This window comes from Cannabis sativa, chromosome 6, assembly GCF_029168945.1.
Source record: "Cannabis sativa cultivar Pink pepper isolate KNU-18-1 chromosome 6, ASM2916894v1, whole genome shotgun sequence".
Taxonomy (NCBI): Eukaryota; Viridiplantae; Streptophyta; class Magnoliopsida; order Rosales; family Cannabaceae; genus Cannabis; species Cannabis sativa.
The window spans coordinates 8825635-8837999 of record NC_083606.1 but is presented as its reverse complement, the minus strand read 5'-3'; the positions used below and the strand labels follow the sequence as shown (position 1 = coordinate 8837999).

General features: G+C 32.0%; 1 protein-coding gene across 1 annotated transcript; it reads left to right on the top strand.

Annotated features, from left to right (window-relative positions):
- Positions 1-1766: 1766 nt before the first annotated feature.
- LOC115694921 (protein neprosin-like) lies at positions 1767-4273 on the top strand. Its single transcript, XM_030622023.2, has 7 exons — positions 1767-2156; positions 2242-2328; positions 2661-2963; positions 3035-3193; positions 3400-3453; positions 3549-3695; positions 3781-4273. The coding sequence occupies exons 1-7, from the start codon at positions 1953-1955 to the stop codon at positions 4162-4164; spliced, it is 1338 nt and encodes a 445-aa protein (XP_030477883.2). The 5' UTR covers positions 1767-1952; the 3' UTR covers positions 4165-4273.
- The last annotated feature ends 8092 nt before the right edge of the window (positions 4274-12365 follow it).

Genomic DNA, 12365 nt, shown 5'->3' with positions numbered 1-12365 from the left:
TAGAATTGAAGATTAGTTGCTAGCGAGATAAAACTTATAGGAGTTATGTTGCAATTTACCGTATTAAAATTGTAGTGGAATAGAGTTACATATGGCAAATTATAAACTTTTTTTTTTTCCGAAAGAATGGTAATAATAAACTTACACATAATCAAATACATGTAAGTGGTATCAACCACGTAATACGGAGGGGAGAAGTCGACGAGTCGAGGGGAGAGAAGTCGAGAAGCTTCTGCCATAACCGTACAAGCGAGTCGAGTCCAGGAGCGTCGCCGGCAGGTTGTCGTCCGTTCGGTCTACGTCGGTCGGAGTTGCCGATCAACGACGACCACTGCCTTGTCTTTTGTCTTTTGTCTTCCGTTCGGTTCCGTTACCGCAAGTCTTGTCTTTTGTGACATGGTGTTATTATTTTATGGTCTGAGATTGGTTCTTGTTTATTGGTTTGAGATTGTTCTGGTTTTTGCCATTGTTTTCTAGTTTGAGAGTCTAAGTTTTCTGGTTTGAGAGACTAAGTTTTCTAGTTTGAGATATTTTATGGTTGTCTGGTTTGAGATGGTTGAAGGCAGGTTTGGGTGGGATTGCGTGGCTCGCGACTGCCATGGTAATATCGTGGAGGCTTTCAATCGGGGTCATGTAGGGAGGGTTCAACCTGAAGTTGCTGAGATGGTTGACATCAAAGAAGCATTAAGCTGGATTGATCGTCACAATTGGGGACAAGTAATTTTAGAATCAGGCAGCTTGGTATGCGTACAAGCTATTCAAAGTAAAGTCTCTATGTCATCTTCTTTTGGTCTTTTAGTGCATGATGTTCGTGCGTTGCTTTTATCTTTAGACAATGTTGAATTGTGTTTTGTCACACGATCTGCAAACAAGCTGGCTCACTATTTAGTCAGAGATTCTTGTTTCTCTCCAAGTCGTGTACTTCAGTTAGAGGATTGTTCTTCTTAAGCACGTTCTATTGTTTTTTACGATTTGATTAGTTAATAAAGATACCGATTTGAGTAAAAAAAAAAATAGATCTAAGTGGTATATTTTTAACTTTTAATAAAAATACCTTAATGGTTTGAGATTTATTTTGGTGAGAGAAAGTTACTCTTTTAGTAGGGAATGAGTGTCAATTAATATAATCAATTGCATACCAAGCTGTATTTTTCTCACCAACCTATATTCAGTTACTATAAAAATCCTACATTTCTTGAAATCAGCAATAATTTAAATTAGAAACTAAAAAAATATATAAAACAAAATCAATATTAAAAAGAAATTTCTTTAATAAAAAGAATAAAAAGAAATATTATCATATATAATAATGAAAAAAATAATAAACAATATTTATATAGTAATACTAAATATTAATATAACAATAACATAATTTTTCCCGCCATACAAAAGAGAAATAATAACATAATTTTTCCCAAAATAAATGTGAAACGGTAACTTTTTTTTAATGAGTGTATATGAAAAAGAAACTGGAAAGAAAATAAAGAGGGAATATATAAAAATAATAATAAAAATCATTCTTCATATATTTGACCTGTCTAGATTAATATAATTAGGAAAGTCAAGGTCATCATACCAAAGAAGAAATGATTTAATTATGTGAATAAAAATTTGAATACTATAATATTACCAAACCAAATAATATACAGTTATAATGTGCTAGCTTATCCTTTGTATCAATTCTTTTTTGTACTCTCTCAAAAAAAAAAAAAAAAAATTCTTTTTTGTACAGTTATAATTCACTATATAAATAAATAGAAATATATAATTAGTTCATTGTAACTGTTCTAATTAGTTCACTATATAAAAACATTCTTCTTGATCTTCTTCTCTCTCGGTCTTATCGTCCAAATTAGCTACACTACTTAGCTAATAGCTTGATTGTTTTCCTGGGTTTGTGCCTTGGTCTGCAAATATATATAACTAATTCACTATATATATATATATATATAATGGAGAAGAGTGTGAGAAGTAGTAGTAGTAGTAGTGTAATAATACTACTCATGAATTTGGTTGTGTTTTTTCACTATGCAATAGCAGCAGCTAGGCCAATCAATAATAATCAAACTCAAACTACATCTACATCTTTGGATGAAGAAAAACTTATTGATTTTAAGTTAAAGCTTCTCAATAAGCCTCCCCTTAAGACTATCAAGGTAACAATTAGTTTTATTTTGTGTTTTTTTTTTTTTTCTACTCAAATTGGGTTATTAAAATCTTTATTTATATATTTATTTGCAGAGTAGTGATGGAGATATTATAGACTGTATTGACATATATAAACAGCCAGCTTTTGATCATCCAGCTTTGAAAAACCACACTATTCAGGTGGGTATTGTACATCATTATATTTTAATTTTCAATTACAATTAGTGTACAAATTAAAAAAAATAATAATATGGGAATTTAAAAAAAAAATTACATAAAAACAACAAAAACATACAAAAATACAATTTTTACTGTTTTTATATTTTATTTACATAAATACTGTCATTTTATGTTATATTTTTGTTATTTTATTGTTGTTTTCTTTTTACTTTAATGTGATTTTCTTGTGTTCTTATAAAATATTATAAAATTGTAAAAAACGTTAACTTTGAATGTAAAAATGTAAAAAAAAAAAAATTAAAAATAATATTTTATATATATTGTAACGACAGATAAAACCCAGCAGCGATTTATTAGAGAGAATAAACGACACGAACTCAAACTACTCAAAGAGTGTTGTTTTTCAAACATGGCAAAAAAACGGAGGTTTTTGCCCAGAGGGAAGCGTTCCAATTCGAAGAATCCAAAGAAAAGACTTAGTAAGATTGGGCAACTCTAATGTTGGGCGTTTTGGACAGAAGAACCCTTATGTTGTTAGGCACCACCATAACACAACTCTAAACGACACACCAAACGCTGTCGTTTTGCTAAACGACACCCGCTCAGTCTCCCTACCTGATTTAGTCAACCGCTCTGTAAGTAAATGAAATGAATATTTGAGTGTGACAGTTGAATATTTTGAATTTATGTAAAATTAATGTTACAGGTGGCTTTGCTAGTGACACTCGGGTACAATTATATAGGAGCTCAAGCAAGTCTAAATCTATGGAACCCAATAGTTTTGGCAAATGAATACTCAACATCCCAAATTTGGCTCAAGGCTGGCATTGCAGACACCTTTGAGAGCATCGAATCAGGCTGGGTGGTATACAAATATATGTTGTAATTAATTAAAATATATATATTTTTTTCCCCATTTTTTTTCGGAGGTGACTGTCTCCTCTAGTTACAATGTCGGTCGGTCCGTCCCTGCATATGTAATTATTAATAATTAATTACTTTTATTATTTTATATGATTATGATTCTCTTATTATTTTATTTAATTATTTAGTATTTGATTTTATATATAGGTAAACCCAAATTTATATGGTGATACACGCACAAGACTTTTTGTATATTGGACAGTAAGTAGTAGAAGTGTATATAATAATTTTATTATTAATTTCTCATTTTGAATTAATTAATTAATTAATGTTTGATTAATAATATGTATTTGTAGACGGATGGGTACGTTTCAAAAGGTTGCTTTGATCTCACATGCTCAGGTTTTGTTCATACGAATCCAAATGTAGTCTTGGGTGGATCCCTTGAGCCTTGCTCATCCCAATCCGGACCCCAATATGAACTACCAATTACCATTACACTCGTACGTATATAACATATAGTATAGACTATGTTTAATTTCTTAATTGTGTGTTTTTTTTTAATATATTTTGTTAATATATATATAGGATCCACATGTTGGGAATTGGTGGCTTAAAGTGGGACAAGATGTGGCAGTAGGGTATTGGCCGGGTACTCTTTTCGGGTATTTGCAACACAGCGCGGTGATGGTGCAATGGGGCGGAGAAGTGTACAGCCCGAATGTGAGGGAGCAAAAGCCTCACACAACCACTGCCATGGGAAGTGGTCAGTTTGCCCGCCTCCTTCATGGGGAGGCGGCTTATGTGAAAGGGGTTAGGATCATGGACTACTCGTTGTCCCTCAAGTACCCTGAATGGGTAGATACTTGGGGTGATGAGGATTATTGCTACTCGGCTTTTAATGAGGTTAAGTATGGAGTCGAGCCTACCTTTTATTTTGGTGGTCCGGGTAGAAATTCGCTTTGTCCTTAATTAATTATGTTATATTATTTAAATTGCCTTAATTATTAGTTCATTTCTCTTCTAATATAATATCAAATCTCATAATCTCAATGTAATACTAAATTATTTTTGAGAGTTGTATTAATAATCTCAACCTTTTAACAAAACTTGCCAAAAGATGAAAAAGTAATAATCTAAAAAAACCTTCAAGTAACTATTATTAACATATCAATCCATTCAAACATTTATAGAAGTTGATTTTCAAAACAGATGTGACGAAATCATTATAGTTGATCAGTTGAACTTGAATTTAATCTCCAACTATTAATTTTTTCACATTGACAAATAGATTTGTTTTGAAAACAATAAGTAAAATAGGATGTCGTGTTCTTCACTGATATATGTAAAACATACTTAAAAAAAAATCTCTATATTCAACAGGAAGAAGTAGTGTTTTCTATGAATTAAACATCAAATTTCATTGTCTGAGACTCTAATGCATTGGATGTTAAGCCCATTGGCCGTGTCAGTGAGCCACAAGCTCAACTACGACCTCATCCCGGACTATCCTTAGGACGTTCATGGCCTAGACCATGGACTTAAGAAATATATATATATATATTAATCACAGATCTAATTATATTTTTAAAAGTGTTTTAATATTATAAATTTTAAATTATATTTAATAGAACCTTTGCTAAATCAAAGAAGAAGAAGATGATAATGAGATGAGCAAAAACACTAACTTGAAGTCATTGTTGGAGATTGTACAGAAGGTTATGATCTTCCAAGAATATACTATTTCTCTAAAGTATTTTCCCTAATGGGGAAGGAAAGAATATAGGAACTCTAGTGTTTCTTGGGGACCACTACCTATTTATAGGCTCATTATATAATAAATTTTGGGTATTTATAATTTGATCCCTCAATAAATTACAAATTAACTTATTGTATCTACACATTATTTTCATGACAATTTAGTACTATTTTGATACCCATAACATAATTGGTCACTTAAATTTGTATCACACTTTATAATAGCATATACATTATACATATGTGCCCACAATAGGATTTTAATTCAACAAGCTCCCAACTGGGCAACATATATTACCTTATAAATGTATAACTTTATGAGCTCAAAATTTGTTATTATGTAAAGGTATTCACTACAATCTCGTCCATCAACTATACCCATGTAGAATCAAAGTAGTTTTCGTCATATCAGTCATGACTAAACCCATCAATGGTCACATATACAAATATAGACAAATAACATAGATCAATCATGGATGTGTAACATGGAAATTACATCCAATGTGAAATAAACATGCATATTTCTAGCTAGTCCTCCTTAAACCAAAGTGAGGTCAGACTTAAACATAACAAAATAGAGTGAATAAACTGAAAAATTTACATCTGATTAGAAAATAACCAAATACATAAATGTCTTAAACAAACATAAAGCAAAGAAAATATAAACTCCCACTAAATCATGATATCTGCAAGCAATACTACACCCATATGAGCAATATACTCATGAACAACCTTGGGTGGTAATCCTTTTGAGAGTAGATTCGCTATCATGGAGTTTGTACCAATGTGATCTATGGATATCTGTCCACTCTATACTTTTTCTTTCACAACTAGGAACTTTATGTAATATGCTTTGACTTGGATGAGTTCCTATTGTTATTAGAATATATCACTGCTAATTTATTGTCACAAAATAACTTGAGTGGTCTTTCTACATTCTCCAAAATAGCAACCTAGTGACAAAATTTCTTAGCTATATTCCCTGATTTGATGCCTCATAACATTCTACAGATTCTGCTGCCATAATGGAAGAAACTATAAGTGTCTGTTTGACACTTTTCCAAGATATAGCTCCTCCAGCTAACAGAAAAATGTAGCCTGATGTAGACCTTCTGCTATCTTGGCATCCAGCAAAATCAGAATTAGAATACCCATTGACCTCCAAATGATCTGACTTACTGTATGTGAGCGTGTAATCTTTTGTTCTCTAAATATACCTCATAACCCTCTTGGCTACTATCCAATGGTCCACACCACGTTTGCTTAAATATCTGTCTAACATCCCAATAATGCACGCAATATCTAAATGTGTACATACTGGAAGATACATTAGATTCCCAACAGTTGATGCATAGGGAATCTTTTGTATTTTTTGAATTTTAAGGTTACTTTTAGGGCATTGACTAAGACTGAATTTGTCTCCTTTAGCAACATGGTTATCACCTGGTCTACTGTAATGACCGCGTTTTTAGAATATGAATTAGTAAAGGCAATTAACGTTAATTATTAATATTTTTCGAATTATGGATAAATTTATTTAATTGTGGGTCCCATTATTAAAAGTGGGCAATAGAGTTATAATTTCTCAATTTTGGAGATTTTATTATACGCTAGAGATATTATTTGTATTATATATGAAATATACAATTTTTATGATTTTTGCTTTGCGACGACGGAAAATGCGATGGATAGCCATTTGAGTCACATGAGTAAGTCTAGAACCTTTTTCTTAGTGGGATGAATATTAGAATAAGTAGAATACCGAGGTTGAGCAGGGTTATAGTTTTTGATTATTTTACCCCTAGGCTTAAATTGGCTTATGCTTATGCACCAAGGGTATTTTAGTCATTTGGTAAAGGGGATAGGTGGCTAGTGGATTGTGTGACACCTAGCTAGTTTATTTTCAGCATAAGGTTAATCAAAATTAAGCTTTATTCATTTGGAAGAAAATAGAAAAAAAAAAAAATCAAGAATTCCTCTTTCTCTCTCTCTTCCTTACTCGACCACCACAAGGACTAGCAAGATCAGCCCTAATCTTCATCAATTTTCCAGATTTTAGCTGGAAATCTAAGTATTTCCAAGTGGAGGTAAGCCCTAGCACCTCAATTCTTTAGTTACTTAAGCTTGAAGTTTAGCTTGATTGTTCAATTTTGAGTTACAGGGGCTATTAGGGTTAGGTTGATTTGTAATTGAGTTTTTAAGTTTATTTTGAGTTGAGAATGAGTTATTGATGTTGTTTTTGTCGTGTGTTGTGGTGAATGACCAAGTTTGAGTTTGAAAACTTTGGGTCATTAATGACATGTTTTGATTTTATGTAAATTTCTGGGATTTACTGCTTGGAATATGTTGTGGGGTGTTGTATTAGGTGTTCTGGAAAGTTTGGTGAGGTTTGGGCACGTTTTGGACAGGTTTTTGGATTGCTTGGGGAAACCTGGTGCAAACCGGTTAACCGGTTTGCCAAGTCCTGTAAAACCGGTTAACTGGTTTTGGGACAGGTTTCCCAAGCAATCCATTTTGTCGATTCGTGTTATTTTTAGAGCCTTGGTTGGGTAATTTCTTGTTTCTTAGGGTATTGTAGTTTTAGTTATCAATAGCAGAACCTTAAGTTGGAGGTTTGGGTTTCCCAGATTAGGGTTTTGGCACGTCGTTTACCCGTTTATGTTATGTGATTAGGGCATTCATCCAGCATGAAGTTTTCCGTTCAGGTCGACTAGCTTACTTGATTACTTGAATTCAAAGACGAGGTAAAAATAGCGTAGAACATATGATATATATGTGAATGTATGTATGATATATATATGCATGCTTATTATGGCTAGTACACTACCAACACTTGTACGAAAGTGGTACAAAGTGCATTGGTATAGCGTACAATGTTTAAAGAGTACGTTACGGTGTTACCAGCACAAGTACGGGAAAGTACAGGGTGTGTGTGGTACAACACTTAGTGGTACTCAGGGTATGAGATAAACCCTACCAACACTCGTACAGTATTGGTACGTAGTGTATGTGGTACAGTGGTTGTACCCTAGTAAAGAACGTTCTTACTCATTTGTTAAGCCTTGTAAATAAGTGTATAGGTGCCTAGGTACAAGTCAATATTATATGATTTGTTTTATGCTTTTCGTACTGAGTCTGTCGACTCACAGTTGCTACTTCCATGTGTAGGTAAAGGAAAGGCAAAGGCTGAACAAGAGTGAGCTTTGAGCTAGGATGGTGCTTGTACATGTCATGGCGGCGCGACCTGGAGTGTTCGGTCTTGTGACATTTGGGGTTTTATTTTGTAGTCATTGTGCGACCAGACTAAATATATTTGGATAATGTTTTAAAAGTTTAAATACGGGATCCCAGTTTTTGTAAATAAATGTATAAAAGTTTATCAATTAAATATAAAGTTTTAATTTGACACGATTTTCAAGGAAAATTATTTGATTAGCAAATGTGGCACTGTAACTGAAAAATCACTGTAGCGCGCCTAATTATCAGGGCGTTACATCTACAATCTTGCAATGCCAAACCTTTTGAGTACTTTATCAATATAGCTCTTTTGTGATAATTCAAGAATAACTCGAGAACAATCTCGATGTATTTGAATTCCTAAAACAAAAGAGGCATCACCAAGATCTTTCATCTCAAAATGCTTAGATATAAATCTCTTGATTTTGTGCAATAACTAATAAGCCAATATCATTAGTGGCAAGCAATATGTCGTCGACATATAGAACCAGAAATCTGTACTTACTCCCATTGAACTTGTGATATACACAATCAATAATGATATTCATCTAAAAACCAAATTAGACAATTACTTAATGAAACTTGTGATACCATTCACGAGAAGCTTGCTTGAGTCCATAAATGAATTTTTTTAATTTGCAAACCATATTCTTTAGGTCAACAAACATAAAATTTTCTGGTTGCTCCATATAAATTGTCTCATCAATGTCGCCATTGAGAAACACTATTTTAACATCCATCTAATGTAACTCAAGATGTGACAGTCATTCCCGTGATCTATTAGGAGAAATATCGAGTAAGTTGTGCAATCCCACACCTCCTGGGAAATGTCAAGTGGGATGATTCTGAGGCTGTGTTAGTATGGGACTATACAGTTGAAGACGCATTTACAGCTGCTAAACAATCAGATTCAATAAAATGTGAAGAAAGACCTACAGTAAGAGTCCAATTCAATGCTACAAGTAAAGCCAAGCACTCTGCTTGAACAGCTGAAAAACAACCTGCAAAATGATACCAATAAAATAACATTAACTCTCAAAGAACTAAGAAAAGATAAATTAACAAGACAAATTTATTAACTCATGCTAATAATAATAACAATAATAATGAAGATATTAAGAATATAATAAAATTATATATAAAAAAATATATATATATATATATAGTATATATATTGAAAGGGAGTTCCGCTTAAAAATAAATAAATTATTAGCAGATTTTCAAGTATGCTATATAAATACTATATATACGGGCTAGGTGATGAAGGGGGAGTGTATGTATGTATGCTATATATATACGAGAACATTTATGCAAAATTACAGATTTCTTGAGGAGAACCATATGAAACTTTTTGGAGAATATAAATTCAAGAATTGAGTTACTAGGGCCAAAGAAATTTAAGGAGAATTTAGGTCAGAAGGATTGATATAGATGGATGAGTGGTAGAGAACTTTCTTTTCGATACCTTATTTCTAAGCTTTCCAACTACTACAATGGTAGAATGATGTTCGTCTCTTCACGCCAAGAAAGAGAGAAATGTTGACATGGAAGATCGGTGTTGGTGCAAGAAAAAGATAAGGGAAAAAAACTTCTGACATTTTGCATACCAATCGTATTCCATATCATTGTCAAACATAAATATTAAATCTCCATTGCTATACCATTGCCAAAAAAGAGGATACTAATTTCCATCCTTTTTCGCACTAGCTTGTTGCTACTTTCCACAACCCTTTCCAAAATAAAACCGATAATGGCACAAAATAATACCAGTTGCCTGCTTTATTTTATATTTTACCCTTACTTGGCAATGGTAATTTCCTAACCATTGGATTCTGAAAATTCACATTTTTTTTTATCATCCAATGGCCCAAAATGTTTTGAAGTGTTAAACACTTCAAACCCATCTGAGGTACTACATAATTGGCCATAAATGAATATACATGAACAGGAATAGTAATAATAAAAAACAATGAAAAGGAACGATGACCAAAATAAATTACAGAAACATAGATATTTATTCATTTGTTTTCCTTAAATCTATAATATATGGCTACAAAGACTCCCCTACCATAGGGACAAAATCAGTGTGCTTACTATAAAAATAACCTATAAATATCAATCCCCATGACAATTAAATACTAATTTAATTAAAGCATACGAATTTGATTAAATATTATATAATCAACCTATTTATTATGTAAATGAAAAAAACAATCAGAAATTAGTACAAAAGGGAATATATTATTTTAAATGCAGTACTCATTATAGAAACTATAAACCTAAAAAAATAATTAGCTATTTAAGAAACTTCAACAACAAACTTGATGATACTCATCCGAAAGAAGTTTAATCTTTGAAATAATCACCTCTAGGTGTTACGATACTTTTCCATGAGTTATACTATTTCTTTTCTCCCAAACATACCATGCCGAAAGGATAAATAACTTAAAATCTGATTGAGGCAACACATCCAATGCTCGTAACAGAACTTGTTGAAAACTTACATCCACTAATACCTTATCAATAAAACTAAAGTGTAAGAGTTTCCAAATTTGACGAAAAGCACTACACCAAAATATTGCATGGCTATTAGTATCTTTATCAAAACCACAAAGAGGACAATTCGAACGAAGAATCACATTTCGCTTTTTTAAACCCCAATAGGTGGGTAAAATTTCATGAAAACCCCTCCACGCAAAAGTAAGAATTTTATTTGGCAAGTGCAATTTCCAGAAACATTTCCACCTAGAAGAAAAAGCTTCTCTAGAGGGAGAGCCATGCATAGTATCAAAACTTGTAGCCACCCAATAACCACTCTTTACTGAATAATTTCCATCATTCGTATAGTGCCACATCCAACTATTTGTTTTTGAGAACTTACTAAGTGGGATAGAGCAAATACACTCTTGATCAACCCAGTGAAAAACAGTATCCAATGTTGAGAAATTCCAATACCCAGTTTCTTGTGAAATAAGATCTTTAACAAGCAATCCAGAGTTCTCTCCTACTGGAGTAACTGGTAGAAATGAATAAGGTCGTGGTAGCCAAGGATCTTCAAATACATGGATACTATCTCCATTTCCTACTCGATGACGCAACCCTTTTGTAAGTAGAGCACGTCCCCAAACAATACTTTTCCAAACATAACTAGGATGGTCGCCCTCTGGAACGTTCCAGAAACAAGGAAATAAAATCAAGTGTTATAGTATCTAAAAAAATTAAGACCATAAACTAGGATTGCTCCTATATACTGGAGAAACTTTATAACTGTAAAAGAAATAGCACCATATATTGAAAGTGGGCTTGCTATCAACAATCAACATGATATTTCAGAGCAAGACATGACATACGTTGGTATTGATTGTATCATTGCTTTTAAGCAGAACTGCACGACCTCCAAAAGAAAATAATTTTGATTTATTTTAACGTTTGGATAACTATTATATAAAGATTCTTTTTACATCATGTTTACTAAAGGAGAATAGGAATCAATTGTATGGGATTGATTCCCATTCATTTGTTTATTAAATTTTGGAACGGGAGAAACTAGTGGAGTCCACACAAATTAAGGAGAAAACAAAAGAAAATGTTCTCCCCCATTTTCATAAAGAATACCTTTCCCTTTCTTTAACTTACTTTATATTAATTATATTTTTATTAATTAAAAATAAAAAAAGACAAATATGCCCTTAAAAAATATATAAATAAAAAATAATTACATGTTCTAACAATGACAATTTAATCAAATTAAGTCATTCCGATTATCTATCATGATTATGTAAACAAAATAAAATGATTCTGATTTCTTTTCTGGTTAGTTTAGTAAACAACAAAATAAAATATTATTTCTGATTATTTTATATTTTAATCCAATTGATTTCTTCTATTGATTATTCTGATTCCAATTAGAGTTTAATAAATGTTAATAAAAACTATTTTTTAAAGTATTTGGATACTATTAAAAAAAATCTTTTCTAAGTAAATTAAAAATTATGCAAATTATTTTAATTTTAAACTAGGGATTTTTTTTTATTTTTACATTTCAAAACAGTTTTTTCCTATTGCAACACCCCTATTGCATCTAGCGCTGCAACTATTTAAGAAACTCAAACCGTAAATTTAAAAAAAAGTAAAAAAAAATAGTATATTGGTAATTCACCATTACACTATTGGATGAA